Source organism: Aphelocoma coerulescens, chromosome 7, assembly GCF_041296385.1.
Source record: "Aphelocoma coerulescens isolate FSJ_1873_10779 chromosome 7, UR_Acoe_1.0, whole genome shotgun sequence".
NCBI lineage: Eukaryota > Metazoa > Chordata > Aves > Passeriformes > Corvidae > Aphelocoma > Aphelocoma coerulescens.
The window spans coordinates 2864547-2891284 of NC_091021.1; the positions used below are offsets into that span (position 1 = coordinate 2864547).

A 26738-nucleotide genomic window follows, 5' to 3' on the forward strand; every position below is an offset into this window, starting at 1 on the left:
AAGCATTAAGGAAAATATTCCAGATACCTTTTGTTTGACCTGCAGTGTGTGAATTCTGACATTGTAACCAAGCTCAAAGCCATGGAAATGCAGGGTGTTTGCCTTTCAAGTGGAGGGAATATTGCTTTGCAGTGCTGAACACAGGAAACATGGGCACCTCACAAAATTACAGGGTTTCTGAAGATTTAAAGCTCTCTAAAAATTGACTTTGAGTCATACCTACTGGGGACAAAGACATGAAAAGTGACTTATTTCCTATCCTTGAAGTTATTATACTTAATATTTCAGAAGGTGCTACATATTACATCAGCTCCTCTGAAATGAAGTTCTTCATTCAGGTTGCCTGTTGGAAAAGAAATGACATTGAGACATTGGGAATTTATTAAATTAACTCAGGTTTTCAGTGTGATCACTGTCAACAGAGATGAACAGCAAAGAACTTTTGTCAAACTAAGCTTCAGCAAGTAACAAGAGCTTTGAGCAGATTTGTTTTTTATCCAACACCATGGAAACAAATACTGATTCACCAAAAACGTTTCCAAGAAAGGACATTCTGACCTGTGATGAGGTGGAAAATGAGTGAGCCCCTGGCAGCCCCTTACTCTAATTTAGGCAACCATTTTCACTGTCTCCAAGGACCAGGGCATCAGTAATCTTTTTAGCTGTGTAATAATCCACAAGAAGACACCAGCATCTGTAATTTTTCTGGGTTTACCAATACAAATTTACAGTCTTATGCATGTATGGGGAATTAATCATCAGCTAATATAAATTAATATTTCTTCCTTGTAACCATAGTAATTTAGCTATTATTTGGTGTCTTGGGCTTGTGTGAGAAAGGTCTGGTTTCAAAGAAATTTGAGAGCTTTTGCGCTTAAGCCACTGGATCAATTATCATTATTTAAAGAAATAAGCAAAATGCTTTAGAAAAGTTACCAATTTAAGGCCAGAAGCTGCTTTGCAGCTTGTGGGCTGTGACACTTGATCCTTGCAGGTCCTCTCTGTGCTGTTCTTTTCCAACAGACTGCTTTGCAAACCTTGGGCATTCCTGAAATGGGAATGCGTGGTTTGTCCCTGGATAGAATGAGCATGGTCTGGTTGCAGGCCCTGTCCAGAAGCTGGAAAAAGAAATCATTCAATAACAGCAGAAAGATCTCTTCATTTCTCTCAAATGCCAGCTGTGATTGTTTTCCTCACCTTCCTCTCTGCAGTACATGAAGATGATGGGTGTCAACGCCAGCAGCCATTTCATCGCCTGGTTCATCGAGTGTGCCATCTTCCTGCTGATTACTGTCACCTTCCTCATTGTTGTTCTAAAAGTGGGGGAGATCCTTCCCAAAACAGACACAGCACTCCTGTTCCTGTACCTGATGGACTACAGCCTGTCCATCATAGCCATGAGCTACTTCATCAGCGTTTTCTTCAACAACACCAACATTGCGGCCTTGGTGGGCAGCCTCGTGTACATCCTCACCTTCTTCCCCTTCATCGTGCTGCTCGTCATCGAGAACCACTTGAGCTTCTCTGTCAAGAGCCTCCTGGTGAGTTCTGCTTCTTCATATTTCCAGGCATTGTGTGGAGGCAGGGACTTCAGTACACTCCAGCTCTTATTGTATCTCCTGTCCTAAATATACGGGAATTTGGTGCCTTTCTGAATTCCATCAGTGGGTGTTGACAGGCATGGCAGGAGAGTTGGCCAGGGCCTGTTTGAGGGACACCTGGAATTAGCTGTGTCCTGTGACTGAAGGCACTACTTGTGGAATTTTAGTGAGTTCCCACCTGCCAGCTGAATCACAGTAGTTTGAGCTATGTACTTTCCCCTTTGGAATTGCAAAGGAAAATGGGAAAATTCACCCACTGTGAAAAAACAGGCTGTCTCAGTAAGAGTTTTGGTAACAGGGCTGGGTCTGCTTATTGCTGCCTCAGATCATCCTTTGGCTTCCTGCATCTCAAATTCCTACCCATGGGAATAGATGTAAAGCCTTGTTTCTTACCAAGGGGCAGAGTAGGTAGGCGTTAGGTTCCAGAAGCCAGACCTGTTTTCTTTGAGTCACCAAATTCAGGAAATGACATCTGTTAATGCAAATGCTAAAATAATTAACCACATGGCTCCATGAGGTAATTCTCAAGCACTGTTGTATTTCAAAAGCCTGAAATAAAGCCCTGTATGAGGGAGGAAGATGCGTCCTGGGTGTAGAAGCAAAAGAAAGTCAAGCTCTAAGGAGACATTTCAGCCTCTCACCAGGTAGCATTTCCCATCACAGGCCTGGTCCAGTGCTCCTTGACTGCTGGGAAAAAAACCAAACCAAACACTTATTTTTCTGGCTATTGGAATAAGCCAGTGATTGGTTGACTGACCCGACTTCTCTTTGAGACTAATTCATATGTTCCTTGTTTTCAATTTTGTTTATTCCCCAGAGTCTGTTGTCTCCAACTGCCTTCAGTTATGCAAGTCAGTACATTGCTCGCTACGAGGCACAGGGCATAGGTGAGTTTATTGCAGACAAAGCCAGGCTTTGAGCTCTCCTGGGGTGACATTTCACTGGCTGAGATGGATTCTGATTGTATTTCTCAATTCCTCTCTGCAGGTCTGCAGTGGGACAACATGTACAAGTCCCCAATGATTGGAGACAACACTTCCTTTGGCTGGATGTGCTGGCTCATTCTGATAGACTCCTTCATTTACTTCATCCTGGGGTGGTACATAAGGAATGTTTTCCCAGGTAAGGATGCAAAGCATTGAGGGTGGTGTTGTAGCATCTTTTTTGGGGAACAACGAACACAGAGCTGGCTGATTCAGTGGCTCAGGCAGTGAGACAGTGCACACACTCTGTCCCAGACCAAAGGGAGCATGACTTTGTGGGTGTCTGAGCCTATTAATGGCACTGAGAGAGAGCAGTGCACGGGAGAATTAGGGTTTCTCAGCCTATCACATGGGTAGGTAGATCTCCTGAAGAAGCTGAAGCCAAGGACACAGGAGGGTGTGATTGCAGTCTGGTGGGCGAGTGAGAGCGGAGCATGTTAGCCTGCATTTGTCAGCTGAGTGATTTCGAGCTGTGTTACTTACATCATTTGGTTTCAAAAAGTAATTCCTGCCTTGGGCAAGAGCCAGTACATTTGTCTTTTGCTTTTCTTCCCCACCTAATGAAGCAGTCCACGGGCATACAGAAATCTACCCAGTGGAAAATGTAAAGTTCTTCTGCCCTCCAGCTATGGAGTTACTCGGAATAACAAACTAGCGAGTGCTTCCTATTGTGCCAATCAGAAAACTCCCTACCAAGTCCTGGTAGTATATGAGCATATCAAGAGATCTCTGCAAAGTTAATTTTTGCTATTCTGAGTGCACCCCAGCAGTGACACTTCCTGAGGAACAGATAGCTGAACGAGACTCCTGTTCCTGCAGGTAGATACGGCATGGCTGCTCCCTGGTACTTCCCACTGCTTCCATCTTACTGGATCGAATACAACAGCTACCTGCCCTTCTGGGATGAGAAACAGAGAGGCCTGCTCTTCTCCAAGCTGATGTTAAGGAAAGAAGTCACCCTCCCCAATAAGATATGTATGTGGATACTAGATGGGGTAGCAATAATAACTTATATTTTGGGTAAACAAAGCCAAATTTGTAAAGGGGCACCATACATAGAAAACACCATTGATCCTTACTTTGAAGCACAGGAAAAATGGAAAACTGGTATTCACATGAATGGAGATTTGGCTCTTTAAATTATATTTATTCTTCCTATTTGTTGTGGAGAGTCAGTACTGATTTTCACATGAATATTCGTGTGTGTTGTAGTTGGGCAGCTACCTTCCATGCCTGTCTCTCTGTGTAGAAATACTTTTGTTTGGGCAAGCAGATACAGGCTTCCACTTGGCAAAGGGCACGTGTGCTTCTTTGCTTTAAATGTTTAGCCAGTAAAATATTGAGATCACACACAAAAGTTTGCTGGTTCCACATAACTGAAAATAACTCAGTAGTTTTGCTGCACGTCCTCTAATTTTCTGTGCTTGTTTAGTATAAATAAAGGTAGGTGCTCTGAAACACCTAAATATGAGACCTTTTCAGAAGTGATTAATGCCTGTTGTCAGGAGTTATTAGAAGCTGCAGAAGTAAAAAGGAGAAATCCCAGAGAGCTCAAAATGATACGGAGCCGGTGACATGTTCTCAACATTCCTAGCTGAAAGGCACCTGCTTTTGCTGTATTTTGGTTTTCTCTGGGATGAGAAAAGTAGCACAACACCTGCTGCACTGCAGGAACTGTCCCTGACCCTTCTCTTTGGTGTCAAAGGTGCCCCCCACCCTCACGTGGAACCGGAACCCACTGACCTCACCTTGGGAGTCTCCCTCCACGGCATAACAAAGGTTTATGGATCCAAAGCTGCAGTGGACAACCTCAGCCTCAACTTTTATGAAGGGAATATCACTTCCCTGCTGGGACACAATGGAGCTGGGAAAACCACAACCATGTGTGTATCCTTTAAAGCAGCTCTTTTTTATTGTGTGGGGTGTGATTGGGTGAGCAAGAGGGCAAGTGGGGCTGTGCAGCAGTGGGAGACTGAGGAAGGTGCTTCACTAGGCCAAATCCCTCATGTAAGTTTGATCTTGTTCAGGGGTGACCTCGGGAGTTCCTTCATCTGTTAGAATTCTTTAGGCTCCAGAAAGTCCTTTTCTCCTTAGGAACATGCTTTTTAATCTGGTGAGATACCTGGGATACACAGCACAGCAACTGTTCAGGTGTTTTGTTCCATGGCCTGGGGTTAGGATGTTCTGGAAGCTGTGGGGAGCTCATGCACACACCAAAGCTGAAGTGATACTAGCAAGAAAAATAAAGATAGACTTCAGCTGTACAGGCTCATGTGTTGTCTGGGCTGGAGTGGCAGGGGATTAATGCATTGGCCTTTCAGCCTTGCTGTTTATAAATTATTATTTGACTTGTTAGATAACAGCACTAACACAGACCTGTAGAACTTGATTTCTCCACTGATATATATGTGCATATCTCTGAGAGCAATATTAAGCTGATAAATAGAAGCCTCAGAAGAGCCAAAACCAGTAAGACAGATGTGTGCTTCACCTCAGCTTATTATCAATTCACCTCATATTCTGTTTGCAAAGTGTAGCAAAGGTGATATGCAGGAAAGTATAAAACCTTCTTGAAACTTAACACAGGCTTCAAATCCTGAGTAAGGTCACAAGTTACTGCTTTTTAATGATGGTTAAAAGTCCCAGGAGAGAGGAAAACTCAGTGAAGGTGAAGGGCGGTCTGAGATGCATCTTTTCCCTTGAGTCCCTGCAGGACAGCACCAAAAATGAGCTGTAATGTGCAAGTCATTATTCTGAGCAGAGGGAGTTTGACTCAGCTGTTGCTTGGTGGGTGATTATTTCCTTGAACTAGATGAAAGTGCTGCCCACTGTGAGGTGTCTCATCCAGAAGTCCTCTCCTATTTCTCATGAATAATGGCAGTGAAATCAGGTTTCCACGCTCTGCTGTGGTTAGTCAGATGAAGAGGTGGTTTTCAGTCTCAGCTGTGGTTACAATATGAGGCTGTCTGGGTGCTGCAGGCAAACCTCAAAGAATAAAGAGTAACTGCAGTATACGAATTCCCAGTAATTAAGCTGGAAGTCAAGGGCATTCCTGAGTATTGACGTGTGGGATATGCAGTGGTCTGACCTAGGGAGAGGGGGGCTGAAGAAGATAAAAGTACAGGTGAGGAGTAGCCAGGGTGAGCTTGGAGCTTGCCCTTGCAATCCCACAGAGGGGAACAAGGATGTCCATGGATGTTAATTGGCCTCTGCTCTGCCAGAGCACGGCTGGGCAGCAGGACACACAGTGGGCAGTGGTGTCTGGCTGGAAGGAGTGGGAGGGTGACACAAGGAAACCTTGGAAGTGGTGACAGCTACAGGGCCACATGAAAAAAACTACCCATGGCTTTCTCCTTTTTCTAACTTCCCCTTTGTGTTTATTTTTCCTTCAGATCGATTTTGACGGGGTTGTTCCCTACCTCGTCAGGCACAATCTTCGTGTATGGCAAAGACATCAGGACTGACCAGGAGGTGATCAGGAAGAACATGGGGGTGTGCATGCAGCACAACGTGCTCTTCAACTACCTCACCACCAAGGAGCACCTGCTGCTCTATGGCTACATCAAAGTCCCTCACTGCAGCAAACACGAGCTCTATGAAGAAGTGAAGAGGTATAAAAACAGCAGCTTGGGAGAAGGGAGAGAGGGCTGTCAAAATTGTTGTCTGGTGGTGCCAGTGCCCCTGCAAAGCTCAAAGTCATGGATTGGAGGACTTGTTGCAGCTTCAGCTTAGGGTTCAAATGGTGCCTTGCTCTGACTAGAGGAATATATTGATACCTATGGCTGTAAGAAAACAATATCTCTTCTCCAGGGGGTTTACAAGCTGCTGTGGCAATTATTTGGAGATGAATTTATAGGCCTAAGGGTCTACTCCTTGCTGCTTTACAGTTTTCCCCGGAAAGAGATTTAATCAACCAGTCAGAAAGATGATGTTGGCTTTATTGGTTTTGCAGAAAAATGAAGCAGCCAGAACATCCCAGGGAGTTTGGATCTTGGTGTCTCAGTTGATGGGGTTGAGCCTTTAACCTTGACTTGTCAGATGAAAGCTTTGAAAACATCCTCAAAAATGTTTTAAATTAAAATCCCAACGACTGAGCTGCAGGGTGACTCTACAGTGTGACCACTCAGCAGAGCAGTCCATACTTGAGCAGTTTTTCATTTGCAGTTACAGTTTTTCTGGGTATTTTCAGATTTCCTGCTTGGAAAAGATGCCTGAAGGACAACTTTTGGGGGTTGTTTTCCCTCTGTTTTCCAGGACTTTGAAGGAGACTGGGCTTTACAGCCATCGTCACAAGCTGGCTGGCACCCTCTCCGGGGGGATGAAGAGGAAGTTATCCATAGCTATTGCTCTCCTGGGGGGATCCAGGGTGGTGATTCTGGATGAACCAACCACAGGGGTGGATCCGTGCTCCCGGAGGAGTATTTGGGAAATTATCTCCAAGAATAAGAAAGGTACTGTGATGAGAGGAGATGTTGCCCAGAGGCAAAGGTGATTCGTGTCACTTTTGCAAAGATGGTACCAGTGGCTTTGAACCGGGGGTTTCGGAGGCCACAGAGAAAAAATTGTGGGAGCCTGGGATTTTGCAGGTCCAGAGGGTGCATCCTGGTTGGTTTCTGTAAATTCAAAGTGCCATTTGAAAAATAACTTTACCATAGTACACAGCTATTTACAATATTGTAAAATTCATCTCTTGTTGCCTTTCATCCAATTTCACTAATAATTACCAAAAAATGCAGTCGATTTTCACCTGATACTCTGTGTCCTCTCATTCAGCAAGGCTTTCACCTGTCTCACTGTTGAGATAAGGACAGATCTGACCAGAATGTGATAAAGAAAATTGTCATAAACATTCATGGTGTTGGTTTAACAATGTGGACTTACTTGCCATGGACTGATCCAGAACAAGGGGAAGCTCTGGAACCCCTGCAATTATATTGATGATATCATTGTGTGGGGAAATAGAGGAAGAAGTTTTTGAGAAAGGAAAGAAAAGAACCCAAATCCTTCTAAAATCCAGTTTTGCCATAAAACCACATGTTCATTCTGTGGTGACTGTGTTTTCCAGGCAGAACCATCATTCTCTCCACACATCACCTGGATGAAGCAGAAGTTCTGAGCGACCGGATCGCCTTCCTAGAGCATGGAGGGCTCAAGTGTTGTGGCTCACCATTCTACCTCAAGGAAACCTTTGGGGATGGCTACCACCTGACACTCACAAAAAAGAAGGTTTGTGTCTGAGCTGGTCCTAGAGCTCCTGGCAGCTCTGTCTCCAAGGGAGTCATCAAGGCTGGGTGAGGGATGTATTGGCAGGAGCTGAGTGACCTCCATGGCCTTCTGAAAACAGGAATGTCAGTGCTCTGCTTTGTGGAAAAAGAACAGGGTTTCCTTGAAGGGTTAAAGCAAGGCTGGGTGCAGAGTGTGAACTCTGGAGTTCAGAGGAATAAAGCAGATGGAAGGAGCTCCTCCGTGGTGTCTGGCCTGAGGCAAAGTGTTCTGCTTGCAAGGAGTGGGGAACTCTGCCCTTGACAGCATTTATTGCAGTGCTGTTGGTAGTCCCATGAGAGATCAGCCTCTCTTCCAGAGTGCTAGCACTGGAGACACAGAAAATGAAAAAAGACCCATGAGTAAGCCCCGTTTTTTATGGGAAAAAGAGTGAGTTTGTGCTGGCAGCCAAGTTCAGCTCTCTGGTGGCCAGGCTTTTTCTCTGTTGTAATACAAACTTCTAGGTAGGGCAAAGTGGTTGATTCAGCCCAACCTGGTGAGGTTTTGGATGGACCAAGACAGGACAGTGTCACGTATCCCTTCTTCAAGGGCAAAAAACACAGTTTCACCTGCTTTTGATGTTTACACTGACATGTTGGATAGCTGGACTGAAATCACCATTTATGCTCTGGGACAGGATTTGGGCTACATCCTGCAGGAGGAAGGTTGACCTCGCAACCTTTTCAGTGACCACAGAACGTTTTGTTCCTCTTTCAGAACATGATAGAGGAATGTGACACCACAGCAGTGACTTCCTTGATTCAGTCCTATCTCCCAGAGGCTTATCTCAAGGAGGATATTGGTGGAGAGCTCGTGTATGTGCTTCCCCCCTTCAAGTCGACAGTGTCAGGGGCCTACCAGGCCCTTCTCAGAGCCCTGGACACCAGCTTGAATGATCTCCACCTGGGTTGCTACGGGATTTCCAACACAACTGTGGAAGAGGTATGAGCTCAGGAGCTGCTGGATTTACTGAAATGTCACAGAGATTATTTTCACAGCACTGTGTGGCTCTGCTCTCTGGGCATGTTAGGAATTACGTGAGGGGTTCAGGCAGGGAAGAAGGGCTTACACTTAGGTACACACAAATGTGTAGATGTATCCAGAAATCTATACATATACTAATACACAGTCTCACCTTGCTGACAGCCTTTTGATGTTTTACCCAGAAAATGAGGCACTGGAGACAGACTAAGGAGAGAATAACACAGGCACCTTTCTGCCCAAGGGAAATCTCTGGTCAAATAAACACATTTAATTGCATCAGAAGTAAAAAGTAAATGATGAGCAGTGATGATGCTTGTCTTGCTGAAAGGAGGGAGGGAGGTTGTTACCTTCCTGCTCAGAATTTCTTGCTTTCTTTTAAGGTGCTTTCCTAAGGCAGCAAGAATAAGTTGTACATCGTGTCCCCCATGCAGCTTGGGTGCCATGGCTGCACACTCCCAGCAATGGAGGCAGTGGGATTGTCAGGAGCTAGAGGGTGAATATTCCAAGGAAACAGGTTTGAGTTTCCACTGCTGCAGCAGAACAGAGACAGGAGGTGACAAGGAGCTGGGCAACAATTTTATACTGAAAAAAAAGTGAATTTCTCTCACGGAGCACAAAGGGAATAGAAAGAGGATTATAGTGCATAAGTGCTGCACCAACTACAGCTACAAAGCAGGAGAGTGGATTCTGGTAATTGTTTTGGTAAATGGTGTCATTTGGACAAATTTTCCCCCATATTTTCTTGCTCCATAGGTGTTCCTCAATCTGACAAAAGAGCTAGTGAAGGACCAGCAAGAAGATGCTGCACTGCCCCATCAGCTGCCTGGAGTCAGTGGTCACACTGGTGGTGACGAAATGTCTCTGAGCACAGACACCTTCACAGAAAGAGACGGTACTCAATCACCTACAGGGTTTATTCCAGATTTACTGCAGATGCAAATGCTGACAGATGGACTGATTTGAGTTCCCCATCTTCTTTCTTTGTTGAAAAGCACATTTCACCCAGCCAGGAATCACAAACCCTATAAATCACTGGAAATACAGCACTCATCGGTCATTTAGATCCCTTGGTTTGGAATAGTCTGAATCACAGGATAAATTGCTAAAGGGGTTTTGTTTGCATCTGCCTTCCTTTAAATTGATCCAGGTTTTAATCTAATCAAATACAGCGCGTGGGTGAAAATGTGTACTCTGAAAGTAATTGCCCTAATAGATGCAGAGGATTATTTCTCCATAACTACTAGAATTGGAAAGAAACTTTCCAATCCCTTTGTCTGTTGGAAAAGCAGCACAGCTCTGAGCTGGGTCCTCCTTGCTGCTTTTTGCTGTGCCCCAGACATTGCAGTTTGGCAAAGGAGCCCAAGCGACCAGGCGGTGGGGTAAATTCTCATTCAGAAGAGAACCAAGCTACACCACTATCCCTGAGGGCCAGAGACCTGCCAAAGGTGGCCCAACCCAGAAATGAGAAGTGCCTGGCTGCAATGCTTTCTTGGGTTAGAAACATTGCTTTGTACTTGCAAACATACTGTTTATAGTTAGGGAGGCATCCCAGGGACAACAGAGAGGTGTTTGTGTACTTCTCAAAGCTGACCTGCACTGTAAATGTTACTGTAAACAGTCACTCATGTAGAGAAGTGTTTTATTTCATCCTTAAAAAAAGGCTGAAAAGGATTTGCTTCATGGTATATTATATGGGCTAATATTTCATAAAGAAGAATAGGTGGCACAGGATTTGGCTCTGCTTTTAGTATACCACAAAACCCGTCCATGCAAGAGGTCCAGTGGCTTGTGCTTGTTTCCTTATTTTTTTATTTATTTGTCTGAGGACCTGCTTTGTAAATTATGCAAGATTTCAGCTTGCAAATCTAAAAGAAAAATATGTTTCCTCTGTAGGCTGCAGCTGGGTAGGTAGGATGTAGATAACTTACTTCATATCTGGAAGCCTGTGTTCCTCTTGCAAGGTCTCACACTGAAAGTCCCTACACATACACATTTGAAATTTAACAGAAGAAACTGGTGTTACATGAGCTTATGGCTGGAGTCCTGTCCCAGATCCTTTGTTCCACCTTAGTAGTCTTGATTTGCCATCTGTATAGGTGTGCAGGAAGTGAAATAACCTCCCAGAGTGCTCTAACCATGGCTTGCCTTCACGGCACAAATGCTGAGCCATGACCAAATGCCGTCCTTTGTGCCCAGACCAGCTCCTGATCAGGTCCAAGAGCCTGCGGGGTTTGCCGCTGCTGCTGAAGAAAACCTCAGCGCTGTTCATCAAGAGGTCCCACCACACCCGCCGGGACGTGCGCGGCTTCATCGCCCAGGTCATCCTCCCTGTGCTCTTCGTGATGGCTGCCATGGGCCTGGGGACACTGAGGACCAAGGAGACCGAGTACCCCGAGCTGCTGCTGTCCCCCTCGCTGTACGGCACAGCCGACCAGGCAGACTTCTTTGGGTGAGAGCTGCTCCTTGGGACCCTGACTCCTACACGTAGGACACGTAGTTCTATTGTGCAGACAACACAGAGAAACCATGTTCCTAAGGGATCTCTGAGGAGATGGCTTGGCTCCGACCAGAAAGCCTCAGAAAAACAACATTTTTTGTTGTGTGAGGAATTTTGAAGTGTGTGAGGAATACTCTTGGTGTTTCCCATTGGAGCCCTCCAGCCCTATAACAGCCATAGGGATTTTCTTAATATATACATATCTACTCCTCCCCCAGTGTGAAATGAGGTAGCCATGTGTGTTACCTCCAACATTACAACTCTGAGATCAAATTCTGTCCATCTTGTGAGCATTGCCCAGCTCTCTGTCAGTGCAGGATGTGCTTTCCTGGCCAGGGCCTGCTGGTCCAAGGCACACAGGCAATTGGGGCTTTTCCAGTGTGATTAGGGTGTCTGAATTATTTGATTCTCCTTAAAAATCCTGTTACCAAAAGGATTATGATTTGTATCACTTGGTTTTCATTTTGTGAACCTCTTTCTTTCTCCAGTGATTCTCAACTCTAAAGCCATCTGCTCTAGGTGTTCTTCCCAGGATTCCTGATGCCTTTCCCTTTCAGTCCTGCTAGATGAGGGAATGAGCCAGAGCTGCATGTCCAAGTCCTCTGTTCCTAATGTTCCCTGCTTCTCCTGGTAGATCATTGCTGGAGAGATGGGGCAGAACCAAGGACAATCTTTCTGAATGGTCAAAACCAAGTAGATGTCACAGATGAGAGAGTTGATTGAGACAGGGCTGCAAGCAGTGCCTGAAAATTGCAGTAGATTTGTTTTCCTCAGAAAAAGAATTTTGATTGTCCAAAAGTATCTAGAGGCAGCAAATCCCTGGAGTAGCTGAGGTTATGAGGACTCCTTTTAAACCTGTGGGACTGTCCTCATGTACTGCGTGTCCTTCGGTGCGGCTTCCACAAATACTCAATTATTTAACATCTTAAATCCTGTTTGATTCAAAGACAGTTTTCCTCCTCACAGTGGTAGTGGAAGTTCTTTGAACCGTTTCCTGTTTTCTGTTTTTCTTTGTTCATTCTTAGGAATTTTAATGAAACCACAGCTGGTTTAGTTGCTTCGATGCTGGCTTTCCCTGGGACAGATAACACGTGCATGAACGAAAGCAATTCGTAAGTAGTTCTTGGGGTTTTTTCCACTTAAGCTCCAAACCTGCAGGACAACTGGCATGACACTATTAGCCATTAGACCTTAATAACCATCTTTGATCATCTGCAGAATTCTCATGCATTGGACTCCTGCATTATTAGCAGTGATAAGGAAGCAGCTTTGGTGGTGGCAGGATGCCAGGATGAAAACAAGCAATTCTCCTCTCTGGGAAGTGGTCCTTGCCACCCCAGTAATTCCAATTATAACGTGAGCCCTCACAGCAAGTCCTCAGCACAGCCTTTATTAGCTCTATCTAAAAGCTGTGCCATGAGGGCTGGTTTGTTTTGGGCTTTGCAGATAAATTCTCAGGGAATTGGTGGTAAAATCCTGGGCAGACTTGAATGCTTGTGCAGGCAAATATTTATCCTGAGTGTTTGCAGTGACTGCCCAGGCAATACAGCCCATCACAGGAGTGCCCAGGGATTGCCACAACAATAGCCCTTATTTCTGGGCTGGTTTCAGATGCTTTTGACCTATGAGTGCCTATTCCTTGCACTGTCTACTGGAGGAATGAAGTGGTGCCTGGATTCCATCTGGTCAGCTGAGTGAATCCAGGCACAGGGAGCAGCAGGGAGGGCTCTGTGCCAGAGGGCATGGGAGGCAGCAGGAGGCTGGGGATTCCCTAAACCACCCAGAGCTGACAAGAAGGTCTGCTTTCCTGCTGAAGCTGCTCAACTGCCAGCCTTGCTGTCATTAAACATGACAGCAATTAGCTTCGCTTGCACACCTGAGCACAGAGAGCCTCAGAGGAAAATGTGTTCCTTTTCAGGCAGTGTTTAACAGAGGACATGCTTGGCCAGTGGATTACCAGTGGAAACCAGAGAACCAAGTATTCTGCCTGCAACTGCACAGATGGCATCCAGGTAACTTGGATAAACCCAAAAGTGAGCAGGCTTGGGGGATAACTGAGGGCCTTGTTTGTTGGGAGAGGTTTTATGGGCTGGCATGATGCTAACTCAGTGTTCCAAGTCCTCCTATCTCTTTTTGGCCTTGTTGAATTTGTACACTGGATAACCACTCTCTGCACCAGTTTGGGGATACGAAAGGAAACAGCATCCTCAGAAGATTCACACTCTAACATCCCTGCCTTGCTCCCCGTGGTAGGAAGAGGTTTAATGGTGGTTTTGAGGGTTGTATGATTGTCCCTTTTGACAGAGGTGAGCATGTGTTCAAGAGGAAGATTCCACTTTATACAAGCACTGTCACTGTATAAGAACACAGCTATTTTTGCTGCTTGCACTTCAGAATTCGACTTTATGCAAAGTCTAGAACTGCTCCTTGTTCTAAATATTAATGATTAACAATATTAATTATTTGCATTACAGTGGTACCTACAGAGCCAGATGTGGGCACTGCTTAGTGTCTTTGCATGCACACAGGGAAAAGGCAGATTCTGCCCCAAGGGTGTTAGAGTTTTACAGTTCAGTTTGGGGTTGAGCTCTCCTCCCTCCAGTGCTGTTCACCTGTCCTCAGCTTTTTTTCCATAGCAAATAAACTAATAGCCCAATGTGATGCCATTTTAACATATGTACTTAGTTGAATGTTTCTAGTCATTCTTTAACATGCAGCTATTTTGTGCAGTTTTCTGGACATACACTTAATTTCACATCACTGAAAGCATTGGCATAATTTCTCTAGTAAGTTGGGATAATGTTCAAAGCTGATTCTCACCTCTAGCAGGCACAGGCAGGTGTTCCTCAGCATGGAGGAAGCTGTTTTGTGTATTCAGATGAACAGATCCACAGTGGGGGAGTCCAGGGCTTTTGTTATGGATGAGCTGAAGGAAGCAGCCAACATGCTGTCTGGGAGAACACTTCAACCTCATGGAACAGTGATGTGACTTTGGCCCTCAGCATGTTAAATTATATATTCAGGACTGATTCAAGGTTTCTCTGAAGCCCAGGAAAACATTTCCAGTGACTGACAGTAAAGCAGAAATGTAAGAGTGTAGCTGCTGTGAAATGGAAGATGAGAGTTTGAGGCCACCACAGAGTTTTCTGCTCTGTGAGTTGTTTTGCCCTCTGCAGTTGTCAGTGCAGTCACTCTGTTAAGTAGGATCAGCCTTAATTCAGCCAAAATCTTCCTCCGTAGCATGAAGCACGTTTCAAGGTCCCACTGATGCCAGTAGAGCCGAAGGGTAGATTTAAGCAGAGGTTGTTTTTAAGCACCTCCCAGGATGTGTTGGGGACAGTGTGCAGGGATGTGTGCTGTGGTGTCCCTGCACCCTGGCTTGGGAAGGAGCAGCCTCTGCAGCAATGAGCCTCAGGACCAGAATGCTGTCATTGCCTGCTCTTGATCTTGTCCTGATGTGGTAGTTTTTAGTTAAAACACAAACACTAAAGTTTTTCTTCATTTGTCTCCCCTCAGACATGTCCACAGACAAACTATACACCCCCTCACAGAAGGACCTTCTCCACAAGGACACTTTACAACCTGACAGGGCACAATGTGGAGACCTACATCCTGGCAACCACCAAAGACTTCCTGCAGAAACGGTACGGCACAAACTCGCCTCCCTCTCCTCTGAATGGCACTGGGAGCAACGCAGGACATCCTACACCTGTCACATCCCCTCTGCCTGAAGAGGTGGCAGTGCCATAGGGGTTTAGGGCCTGGTGAAAGGAGCTGAAGTGTCCTGCAATCATGGATAAAAGATAAAGGCTCGTGCAAGTGCTCTGCTTGATCATAGCAGAGATAGCCTGGGGATAACGTGTCAATCATCTGGCATGTTGGGGCTGGATCTGCAGACAAGCCTTTGTCTGACTCAGAAGTCTTGAAAAAGAGGAAAATCTGACACAGCCTGTCATGAAGTAAACCCTGGGGAGAGATTTTCCTCCAGGTTTGATTCTCTGAAGAGTCTCAGCGTGTGCTTCACTTGAAGGAGCGCATCCATTCCAGTGAGAGCAGAGTCTGAGCATTTTCTTGTGCCACGGGGCTCTCAGAGCTGTTGGAGGGTCTGGGCTCTGCCAGGCAGCTGCGCAGCAAGGCTTGGGGCAGAGGTAGCCTGCCCCTAAGGCTGGCAGGAAATGTGTTCATCTGCCACTGATGAACTGAACTGCTCATCTCCTGGGTCAGAAGCAGCATCTCACCCTTGAGTGGCAGGCACACAGCTCAGGAGCCCACACAGCTCCAGGATCTTGCTCAAAAGGAGGTTTTCAGCACAGTTTTGTGACAGTGTTGCCAAGCTCCTGTTTCTCTTTTTTCCCCCCAAACAGCCAGCTGCAGCAGTGGTGGCTTGGCCCCACACTGGGATAAGCTCTCTGAAGTCAGGCTGGAATTCCCTGGCATGGCAGTGGCACATTGACATGGCCCATCCAAGGGAATCAGAGCTTTGGGATGAGGGTAGCAGTGCATTTCCCTCTGGTTTTCACTTAGGTATGGTGGCTGGAGCTTCGGGCTGCCTTTGACAGCAGATCTGCAGTTTGACATCAGGCCAGTGCCCCCCAACAGAACACTGACTAAGGTAACCAACCTCCACCTGCTCATCCTGGCATGGGAAGTGTGGGACTCGGGAGAAGCCATGCTGAATTCATGGATATTCCAGAAAAGAAAGCAAAACCCCCTGAAATCTTCAGCTTGGCATGACAGGGATGACTTGCAGTTCATTTCCATTTCTCTCTCCATTCTTCTTTATTGGTCTCACTTCTCTTGCTAGCAGGAGGCAATTTTTCTGCTGTCATAATTTTATTATACAGAGGTGAAAAGATCAATTAGTAGCACCTTTATCTCATGAGGGAATGTAGGTACCATAACGAGGGCTGGCTGGTGCATTCTGATATGCCAGTTTCTCTGGTTCTGCTCTGTGAAAATGTTGTAAAGCACCAGAGCTGAAATCTGAGGTAGTTTGCACAAGTGAAGCAGGACAAACCAACACGTCAGTAACAACTCCCAAATTGTTTCAATTTCTCAATTGTGTGCAGGTGTGGTACAATCCTGAGGGTTATCACAGCCTCCCAGCCTATCTCAACAGCTTGAACAACTTCATTCTTCGAGCCAACTTGCCAAAAAATGAGACCTCCAGATATGGTAAGTGTCCCTTTACATAAGCAGATAACTTCTCCCCTTTGGAGGGATATCCTGGTTCTGCTGAAATCAATGACAACACTTATCTTGACTTCAATGAGGCCATTTCTTTATTCACTGTTCTGCAATTCCTTTCAAAACAGAATTGAAAAGCATGAATAAATCACCAAGTTCATTAGTCTTAGTCAGAGGCTCAGGGGAGCTGGACAGAGAGGACCCCAGCTCCTACGTAAAACGCTTCATCCAGGAAATGCCAGCAGTTGGTGTTTGATTTATTGCCTCTCATGTGGCACAGGAAGAGCTGTCTCTTGATAGGTGCCCATTAGTTATGCAGAGAAGAGCTCCTCTAGGTCATCTCTGGGGGTGGGTTAGATTAGGAAATTTTAATGTCACCCTTCTGCTGAGAGCAGCCCGGGGTGTGTGGGCATGAGTGTGTTTGGGTTTGAGTGAGAGTGGGGAGAGCGAGATTAATAAGAAACATAATTTTCAACTGTATTTTCCCTCTGACACATGACATACAGAGATCCAAGGAGTGCTGATGGCCCATTTGGGGTCCTCATAGCTTCTCCTTGATAACGTACTGCAGCATCCCAAATTCCTGCTGGTAAACCAGGGCACCCTGCCTTTCCCTTGGCAGTTTAGCCTCTTTCGAAGTGCAGTGTGGGCACAGTCTGTATGTGTGTCTGTCTCCAGAGAGGGCCAGGGTGCAGAGAGAGATTGATACTGAGAAATCTTATACAGGGATTTTTGGGCTGTGCTCTGCCAAGAGCAGCAATTGTGTGCAGAAACGCCCTCCTGATTGACTTCCTTGGACAAGCGGTGCCCTTCCAGCCATGTCCTGGTCAGGCCTAGCCCTGCTCACCTCAGAGGGCTGCTGCCCCTGGTGACACAGGGACAGGTGGCAGTGTCTCTTGGCTCATAGGACATGTCTGAATTGAGCTATAATGGAACCAGGCATGTGGCCTGAAGCTTTGAGTGTGACACCCTGAATTCAAGCAGCAGCAGATGCCGATCACAAGTGGCCCCGGCGTGTCTCTTCCTACCTCACACCACTGCACCAAGACTCCCCTCCCAGCCAGCTCAGCTCACAGAGAGTGACACCAGAGCCTTGTCCTGGCCACCCCCTCAAACAGGCCCTGGCTGTCCCCTCTGGGGTTTGCAGTGTGCCCTCAGCTCACACATCACAGAGCTGCAGCCCGGCTGCCAAGATAGGAGACCCCAACCAGGCACTTCCAGCAGCAGGAACATCCCAGAGCAGCTGAATTATTCAGCAGTGAAGCTCCTTGCTCTGTCTCTGTATTCCCAACACATGCTGTAGCAAGAGCAAAGACAGGAAGCTCATGTGAACAGCCAGAAAGTTTTCATGGGGAAAGTTTTATACCAGCAAAACAGCAATTTTCAGAGGGAAAGAATAGCAGCAGTTTTTGTTCTGTCTGTCCCCCCGCTTATGTGTTTTTGGAAAGAAATGCTTAGTAGTAAATGACCAGACAGATAATTCTCTGCTTCCCACTAATCATCCAAGCCAGAGAAGGGGAGAAATAGAATGAATGGATGAGGCTGGTTCCCCCGAGGCAGAGTAAATCCAGTCTGAAATACAGCTGAAGGGACGTTCTGTGGGGTGTGCTCCCAGCAGCTCAATCGAGTTGTTGCTGTGACAAATAAATGACGGTTTAAGAACCATTGAAGTGGCCAGATAAAAGTGTGTTGTCACTTCAGCAGTCAGAAAGAGGTGCCAGTTCTGCTTTAGAGGTTTGACTTAGGGTATATTTTTAAAAAAAATACATAAAAAGCTTTTTACCCTGCCACTAAGCTAGTCATAATAGCTTTTGACTTATGTATATTGTGCTTTTTCTTCTCTTAATCCCAGCTAACAAAAAAGGAGAAAGCATTGAAATGGAAATTTTGTCTTCTAGCCTAAGCTCCAGTAAAGGAAAATGGTTTTATAGTGAAGTATTAACAGATTAGACAGTCGGTATCTTTCTTTCTCTCTCTCCCTTTTGGAGAAGGAAAACATTTCCTGGCTGTTTGTATGGCTTTATCAGCAGTCCAAGATTTTAATCCCATTTCTCTCACTGATGACAAGACTGAGGTTTGGTTGGGTTTTTTTTCTCCAAAATAAATTTCCATTGAAATCCTTCCTTTCAAATTCATTTGCTCAGGATAGCATTTGGTCAGCTAAACCCACAGGCTCCTCCCTTCTGATTCCCCTGTCAGAGTGCCCATTCTTAGGGAAAATTACTCAAAATAGTTCTTCATCACATCATTCCTAAAGTCTGGCACCTGGCTATGAGGAGTTTAAATTTCAGAGGTGGCATGTTCTAGAAAATCTCTGCATTTAACAGCAGCTGGAGGTCCCCCAGCACTCCCTGAGGCATTTACTGAGGTGTCAGAATATGAATTGGGAACCTCATTTTTAGGCACATAAACATGGGAACCCTTTCTCAGGCACTGGAGTCTTAGAGACTGGGCTGTTATCCTGGGGGGCCAAGGCAGAGACCTGCCCTGGAGGTTGGAACTGGCCCCCCGTGTTCTTCCTTTTGCTTTTGTGGGCACAGATTGCCTCCAGACATGGCAAAAGCACTGTGGTGAACAATACCAGTGTATTTTGGGCTAGGTGTTCTCCTTGGAAAAGAAGTACTTAAACCACATGTGAAGATACCTGCACATGAGCAGGGAATTTCTCTGCTGCAGTTTGAGCCTGATACAAACTCATTTTTTAATGGATTTTTTTGGAAAACATTGCAGGGGACTTACTTACCAGTGTGGCAATTAGATTTTTGCTAGTAACTTTGAACAAAACACTCTCTTTTTTTGTTTGGTTTTTTTTTTCTAGTTTCTTAAGACAGAATAGTTCAGCATTAACTCACTGCCACTCTGGGGGCAGAAGTGGCTGTAGCTTGCCTGGGTTTCTGCTCTCACCTCCCCAGATCCCTTATGGAGAAAGACATCTATCACAGGCAGGTAGCAGTTGTGGAGAAGGGCAGCAGGGAAAGACTTGTTCCTGGTGATAAAAGAACAAATGGAATAAGGTGGGATCATCAGACAGCAGCTTTGAAACAGAACATATTCATCAGTTTTGAAGGTGTCAGTGCTGAGGAATCTGAGCTGGAATACACAGGCCCACAGGCACGTGCCTGATTTGAGGTGTGGGAAGGGAATGGTGCTGTCAGCCAGACAGATGTAGGAACAAGGCCTATGGTTTGAATTTCAGATCTGCTGTGCAGCCAAGTGAAGTCACAGGAAAAATGAGGATGCTCAAAATTCTGCCCAAGATCATACAGAGATGACAGAGCAGAAACACACTTCTCATCTGCTTTTCTGCTCTTCTCTCTCAGTTTTCTATATTATTTCAATATCAGGAGCTGGTGAAGGAAGCTTTAATTTGGACACATTTTCAATTTTTTTTTTTTCTTTTCCCTGTAGGTATTTTCTTATCAGCTCACCCATATCCTGGAGGACAGAGTCAAGAACAAGTAATGTAAGAGGATTCATTTGGATGATGCCTGAATTTTTTAGCTTTAAAAGGAGCAAGCCAGCTTCTTGGAAACCATAAACCAGTCTAAATTACTGGATGTCTTTCTCTAAGTGATGAAACTGTTCTCACTTGTCTTTGTTCCCTCTATGCATGAATAGTGTCCTGCTTGCCACCAGAGCTGGGGATTCCTGTGAGGGTTTATTTGCAGGATCCCTTGGAGATCTGGAGGTCACAGTTACAGCCTCACACATTAGTGTGCTTGGGCATAATATTATTATTATTATTATTATTATTAATAATAATAATAATAATAATAATAATAATAATGACATCATTTTCCTTTTGGCCCTTCCACTCCATGCTGGGGTCCAGCACTACAGCTCAGTGCTGTGAGTCCCTTTTGCTGGGCATCACTGCCGTCAGCAAAGGGAGCAAAGAAAGAAGGAAGAAATCCTCTACTGTGAGGGTGGTGAGGCCATCCCTGGAAGTGTCCAAGGCCAGGCTGGATGAGGCTTGGAGCAGCTTGGGATAGTGGAAGATGTCTGTGCTCATGGCAGGGGGTGGAAGGGGATGGGCTTTGAGGTCCTTTCTAGTCTCAAACCAGTTCAGGATTATAAAGATGCTGGCCCAGAATCAGGACCTTGTTGCTTCTAAGCTCTGACCAATCCTCCCGGTGAGGGAAATCTGCCACTCTCACTCACCAAATGCATCTTTCTCCCCTTCTCTCCCAGGCTCAACAGCTTACTGGACATCATAGTGTCAATGTCTGTTTTGGTGGGCTACTCCATCACCACAGCAAGCTTTGTGCTCTACATGGTCAAGGAGCACCAAACAAAAGCCAAGCAGCTGCAGCACATTTCAGGCATTGGGATGACAACCTACTGGGTGACCAACTTCGTTTATGATCTGGTAAATAATTCACATTCCTAAATGCACCAGGAGGAGCATCACACAGCACGGGGGGAAAAGACATTCTTTATTTAGAGTTGGTTGCCTAGACTTCTTATTGCTATCAAGAGTGTTCTGTAGTAATTGTTCTCCAAGGCACTGGGGACGATTAAATGTGAACTGCAACACTGGATTCTGCTAAGCAGAGGCATTCCTGCTCTCTGGAGTGTATGCAAAGCACCCGGCACATTTATATGGGAGCAGGCTGCAGCTTGATTTCCATTCCAGCAGCCAGCTGCTCCTCTGACAGCTTGCAGGGCTGGATCTGCTGTCACCCAGGCTCCACAAATCAGGGGTGAGGCTTCGGGGCTCAAGGCTACAGCCAGTCTGGGAACCCTGGCTGGGACAGCAGCAGGCATCCCACAGCTGACACAACCCTGCTGGGCAAAACCCCATCACTGGCTTGAATGCTGTCTGTAAGATTCTATGTTCTAAAGTTTTTAAGCCAAGGAAGGCTACAAATGCAGCCCTGTAGGACCTGAGCAGGTTCCTTTTCACAGTGCTGTATAGATGTACCTTGTTGAGCTCCCAGCACTGTGCTGCATTCCCTGGCATGGGCGTGTCCTCGTTGCCCCTGAAGTTGTTTCCTCCTGGTGCAGAGCGTTAATGGAAATCGTTGTTGGAAAGCACTGCTGAGCCAAGAGGACAAATGTTTGCAGTGTCTGCAGGCTGAAGTGCTTTGTGTCTCCTGCATTCCCTGTGTGCAGGGTGTCAGACCCTCACACAGGGAATGGGCAGTGCAGCCAAGCGCAGCTCCTGAGCCTGGCATTGCCAGCTGGGCTGCAGTGCTGACCAGCTCCACCTATCCCACACATTTCTGTTGATGCAGATCTGCAAGAACCTAAAATCCCAGTGATTCTATCACTTCCTGGAAACAGGAAATCTTCATTTGGGTGACCAGTCCCCAACTAAGGGCTGAAATCCCATGGGGAATGTGAGCCAGAAGTGCCTGCCTGGAGGGGCTGATGTGGGCAGGCAGCAGCACAAGGATCCCCTGCCCTGCAGGAGGGGCTGGGAGGGGTCCCAAGGCAGCAGCACAAGGATCCCCTGCTCTGCAGGAGGGGCTGGAAGGGGTCCCAAGGCAGCGTGGCCGCAGCCTGGCTCAGCAGTGCAGCCCTGAGCTGCAGCACAGCAGGGAGGGTGGAGCAGGCCTGTGCCTGCCTCCCTGATCCAGGCCCTCACTCCAGCACTGCCTATTTGTAAGTCAGCCTGTGGAAAAATCCCCGGAGTCCTTGCACAGTCAGTATTCAGCAGGCTGAAACTAATCCAGAGCTCTCAGCAACTTGATATTTCTCAGTGAATCCCTGCCAGTAAATTCTGCTAAATCCCAGCACTGGGGAAGAGAGGAGCTCTCCAGGCAGACGTTTGGTAGGTCTCTGGCTTGACTCAACACTATAAAGACTAGATTTACAGGGCACAATGAAGTGGTCTGACTGCAAGGCTAACAGAAAACCCAAAGGCATATTTTTCATTCACAACCTTTTTTTAAGGTACTTTCTGCCCACAGTCCTCAATGCTGAGGCTTTGCCTACTCAAAGAGGCTTTGTGGGAATTCATCTGCAAGCCTGGGGAGGACTGAAAGCCCACCTGTGTTTGGTTTCCCTTAGAAAAACCAAGCTGCATTTGTGGGACCAGATTCAGTCCTGGTGTTGGTGCTTCTGTATCGTTGTAGGAAAGTGTTTCAGAACTGTTGTCCTAGTAACATCTTTTTAATATCATTTTGCAGGTACTTTTTATGGTCCCTATTGGACTCTCAGTGGGAGTTATTTCAGCCTTCCAGATCCCAGCTTTCTGCAACAACAGTAACTTAGTGGCAGTATTTCTTCTGCTGTTACTGTTCGGGTAAGTGTGGGGCTTAGTTATTTAAATATCACTGCACAGGGTAAGGCACTGGATTTTGCAGGCTGCTGGAGTCTGAGATCCAGGGGGGGATACATGGACTTTTCCCTTCAACACTCACTCCACAAACATGGATTAAGTTGCTCCTTCCAGGGGCAGGGAGGTAAATCCCAAAGCTGGGGAAGAGAGCTGTTGTTGTTCCTGCTTTATTCAAAGCAAACCCTACTTGAGAATATGGAAGTATTCAAGGTCCCAGCAACAGCTCAAGCTGTAAGCAAATGCTTGCTGACCTATTGCAAAGTTCAAGAACATTTTAATATCAGAAAGCAAAATAAACAGCAGTAGCATAATTCAGGAAAACTTCGACAAACTCCCCCTGGTTTTGAATCCTCCAGGTCCAGTCTCTTTGTTTCAGGTGGGGTTCTGTGTTCAAAGTATGTATCATAAACCTTTTCTCCAAATTCTAACAGACACAAAGGCATTTTTCCTTTCTTTAAGCTCTGTAATGTGGAAATGTAGTTACATGCCAAAACAGAGCTGTTATGTTATGTTATATTCCAATCCTGGAAGTGTTCAAAGCCAAGTTGGACAGGGCTTGGAGCAACCTGACCTAATGGAAGGTGTCCCTGTCCATGGCAGGGGGTGGAATGGGATGGGCTTTAAGATCTCTTCCAACTCATAGCATCCAATGATTCTATGTTGTCTGATGTCTTCAGTGGTTTGTTTTCAAAGTAGCCCTTTGAGTTACCATGGTTTTCTCTGCACTGTTGGTATGTATAGATATGCATCATTTTCCTGGATGTACCTGCTGGCTGGATTTTTCAAGGAAACAGGGATGGCCTTCATTGTTTACGTCTGTGTTAACTTGTTCTTCGGCATCAACACCATTATCACTCACTCGGTTGTGTTCCTGCTCTCCCAGGAAAAGGCCACAGACCAGGTAGGAGCCCCACTAATACTGACCCTGTGGTGACACAGCAGGAGGCTTCTTGTGGGCTTGGTGGCTTTGATCAGGTCCATAGCAGCTGGACACAGTCACAGGATTTCACGGGGTTCCCTACACACAGGACATGAATCACGTATGGAGCTTGCTTGTCTGTAAATCTGCACCCCCAGCAAAGAAGGAAACAGTGGTGGCAGAGGGGAGAACATGAAAGAGAGGGAGAAAACTGAGGACCCTCTTTATAACCACCCTGGTGATGGAAGATGAAGGGCAGGAGGTGGGTGGAGATGTTTGATAGAAAGTTGTTGATGAACACTTCAAACCATTGCTGAGTTCTCACAGCACGAACTGTGGGGAGTGACAGCTGAATGTCACTGCCCTGAGTCTGACATGTGCTGCAGTAAGCCCAGCACCAGCTGTCTGTCATCCAGGTCTGTAATGCAGTCATCTTCTCCCTGCAAGGATGACAACCCAGAGACAGTGATGATTCCCTAAAGTAAAGCCTTCTCTTAAACGGAGATCTCCCTGGGAATGGCTGGGATTAAATGCATGCCTTACACTTAGATTTCTTTTTTTATGGAGGGCAATTACAATAGCTGGGTTGCATTTTTCTCTCTATCTGGACAGAGTTTGTTCAGCAGCCCCTTGGGTTTTAGGGATATGCAATTATGATCACCTTTCATCCCTCTGTGCCCCAGTGGCAGGGAGTCAGTTTCTTTCCATGCTAATTTAGTGCCTCTCCAGTTTGCTTTGTGCACTAATCCTTTCTTCTGCTAGAAATGTACCAGAGTTCTTTACTGTGAGACCGTGCACTGGGCTGTTCTGCTGTGAACTAGCTGGAAAAGCCCTTCCATGTCTAGAAAAGCCAAATCTTGTGTTTTATGGAGCTGTTTGTCCAAGGAGAACAGACAGGACAGTGCTCCAGGGGAGCAGGCTGTGCTGGACAGATTTGGGGGGCACAGTGGCAGAACTCAGCTCTGGCTCATGGGCAGGTTCTGGGTGCTGGAGCAGCAGCAGGGACCATCCTGGGAGCTGGCTGTGTTTACTATGGGTGATCACAACCTCAGAGCTGCCTGTTGACTTTTATGACCTTGTGCCTGTGAAACGAGCTGTCTCCAGAGCTCTTTGCTCTCAATTTATCTCTGCTCTGAGACACAGGCAAATCCCAATGTAATTGTTACACTTCAGTCCCACAGTAAACCCTTTGAATTTATTCCATGAATAAAAGCAGTGACTGACTGTGCTGCTCTTTGTTTTTTTCCAGGGTTTGCGTGATCTTGCTGAAAATTTAAGGCATGTGTTCCTTCTGTTCCCACAATTTTGCTTTGGCTACGGCTTGATCGAACTGTCACAGGATCAGGCACTGCTGGGCTTCTTAAAAGCCTATGGAGTGGATTACCCTGACAAAACCTTTGAGCTGGACAAGACCACGTCCAAGCTGTTGGCCATGTTCATCCAGGGCACCGTGTTCTTTGCCATTCGTCTCACAGTTCACGACAGGATGATTCAGAGAGTCTGGAACAACGTCCTGGAGTAAGTAACATCTGGAGCCTTGCAGGGGAAGCAGCCCCAGCCAGAGCTCCGTGGTTGCATTCCGGGCTCCCGCACCATCATTGTCAATTATGAAGCCCATCAATTTCCAGGACAATTTGTGAATATGGAGTGAGTTTTCTCTGGCAGGAGTCCCAGTAATCAGAGTATTAACTAACAGAGGTGTAGTTTACAGAGTCCCCTGGCAGTCGGTGCTGGCTGGGACTGCAGCCCTGGGCTCAGGGTTTGGTGGGCGGGTGCTCAGCTGTTGGTCGGGGGCAGTCATTCCACTGGCAACCTCCTCTGTTTGGCTCTCCCCGTCTCCTCTGCCCTGGGTGCACACAGAGAGGAGTGAGAACATTCCTGTCACCTTCGTTAGGGGCTTGTCCACAAGGCAGGACCTGCTCCAGCCCAGAATATTTGCTGAAAAAGAGGGAAAAACAATAGGCAGGAAGAGACCCCTGGGTGGAGCAAATACCAGGAGAGAATAGAAGCTGTATATCTGAGTATTTTGTGCATGCCCTGGGGTCTCACAGAAGGCTCCCTGGGATCTATCCCAACTGCTGGCTGTTGCTGGAGGGTAAGTCCCTCTCTGCCCTCCCCCAGGTTCCTGTTTGACAGAGTCCATGGCAAAGCCTCCCTCCTGCCACCCGCAGCCACAGAGGACGGGGATGTCCAGGCAGAGAGGATCCGGGTGGAGTCTGGCAAAGCTGACTTCGATGTGGTGCAGCTCCAGAACCTGACCAAGATCTACCACCTCCCTCACAAACGCATCACAGCAGTGAAAAACATCAGCCTCGGGATCCCTGCTGGGGAGGTGAGCGAGGGGAGAAGGCTGTGGGCACCTTCCAGTCTCATTGTCATCTTCTGTAGTGGTTTGTTCTGCTCTGGCCTCTTCCTTCCTTTGCCCCATTTATTGATTCTTGCAGTTACAGCAGTGACAAGAGGCTCCTGGTAGATTTGGGACACCAACTGACAGTTTGAAGGCCCTAGAAAGAGGGAAGGTGGATGGGAATTGATGGAGCTGTATTCAGAGCAAAATGTCTGCATGCTCTGTCTGCACAGTGCAGTCTTGGGGGGGGTCACTGGGGATCACCAGGTGGTGAATGAAGACAGCAGAATGTGTCCAGCTGAAATTATTCACCTGAATTGCACGGGAGATGGTGAGTCAGGCTTATCTGCTTGTGTTTCCCATCAGGGGAAGACAAGTCACTTCAGCTGAAAACACATTTTCATGAATCAGGACCTAAAATTAACTCCAAAGAAAAAAACATTCTTTGGTCATGTCAGTGCAGTTGCCTCCCTGAGAAGCGAAAAGACAGGAGTAAACAGAGCACCTCTGAGATCCAGAGGAAACTGGATACCAGATTCTACCTCATGCTGTGCACCTGACTTGTGGGGAAGCTTGGACTTAATCCTTGGCACCTGGTTTATTGTAATTGCCTGGATCCCACTGAGATGAAATGATGTAGGGTGCTGGGCTGGACAGCATCCTCATGTGGAG

At 46.5% G+C, this 26738-nt stretch overlaps 1 protein-coding gene across 1 annotated transcript in view; it reads left to right on the forward strand.

Moving 5' to 3' along the window:
* ABCA12 (ATP binding cassette subfamily A member 12) overlaps positions 1 to 26738 on the forward strand; it is a 60991-nt gene that overhangs the window by 26662 nt on the left and 7591 nt on the right. The window contains exons 23-44 of the mRNA XM_069021454.1: positions 1212 to 1541; positions 2419 to 2488; positions 2589 to 2723; positions 3404 to 3559; positions 4290 to 4467; positions 5977 to 6195; positions 6839 to 7035; positions 7650 to 7810; positions 8564 to 8788; positions 9584 to 9722; positions 11027 to 11279; positions 12353 to 12439; positions 13246 to 13339; positions 14844 to 14971; positions 15852 to 15939; positions 16397 to 16502; positions 19923 to 19977; positions 20706 to 20883; positions 22649 to 22764; positions 23542 to 23701; positions 24969 to 25237; positions 25841 to 26051. Of these exons, the coding sequence (XP_068877555.1) occupies positions 1212 to 1541; positions 2419 to 2488; positions 2589 to 2723; positions 3404 to 3559; positions 4290 to 4467; positions 5977 to 6195; positions 6839 to 7035; positions 7650 to 7810; positions 8564 to 8788; positions 9584 to 9722; positions 11027 to 11279; positions 12353 to 12439; positions 13246 to 13339; positions 14844 to 14971; positions 15852 to 15939; positions 16397 to 16502; positions 19923 to 19977; positions 20706 to 20883; positions 22649 to 22764; positions 23542 to 23701; positions 24969 to 25237; positions 25841 to 26051 (3555 nt within the window). The remainder of the gene's footprint in view (positions 1 to 1211; positions 1542 to 2418; positions 2489 to 2588; positions 2724 to 3403; positions 3560 to 4289; positions 4468 to 5976; positions 6196 to 6838; positions 7036 to 7649; positions 7811 to 8563; positions 8789 to 9583; positions 9723 to 11026; positions 11280 to 12352; positions 12440 to 13245; positions 13340 to 14843; positions 14972 to 15851; positions 15940 to 16396; positions 16503 to 19922; positions 19978 to 20705; positions 20884 to 22648; positions 22765 to 23541; positions 23702 to 24968; positions 25238 to 25840; positions 26052 to 26738) is intronic.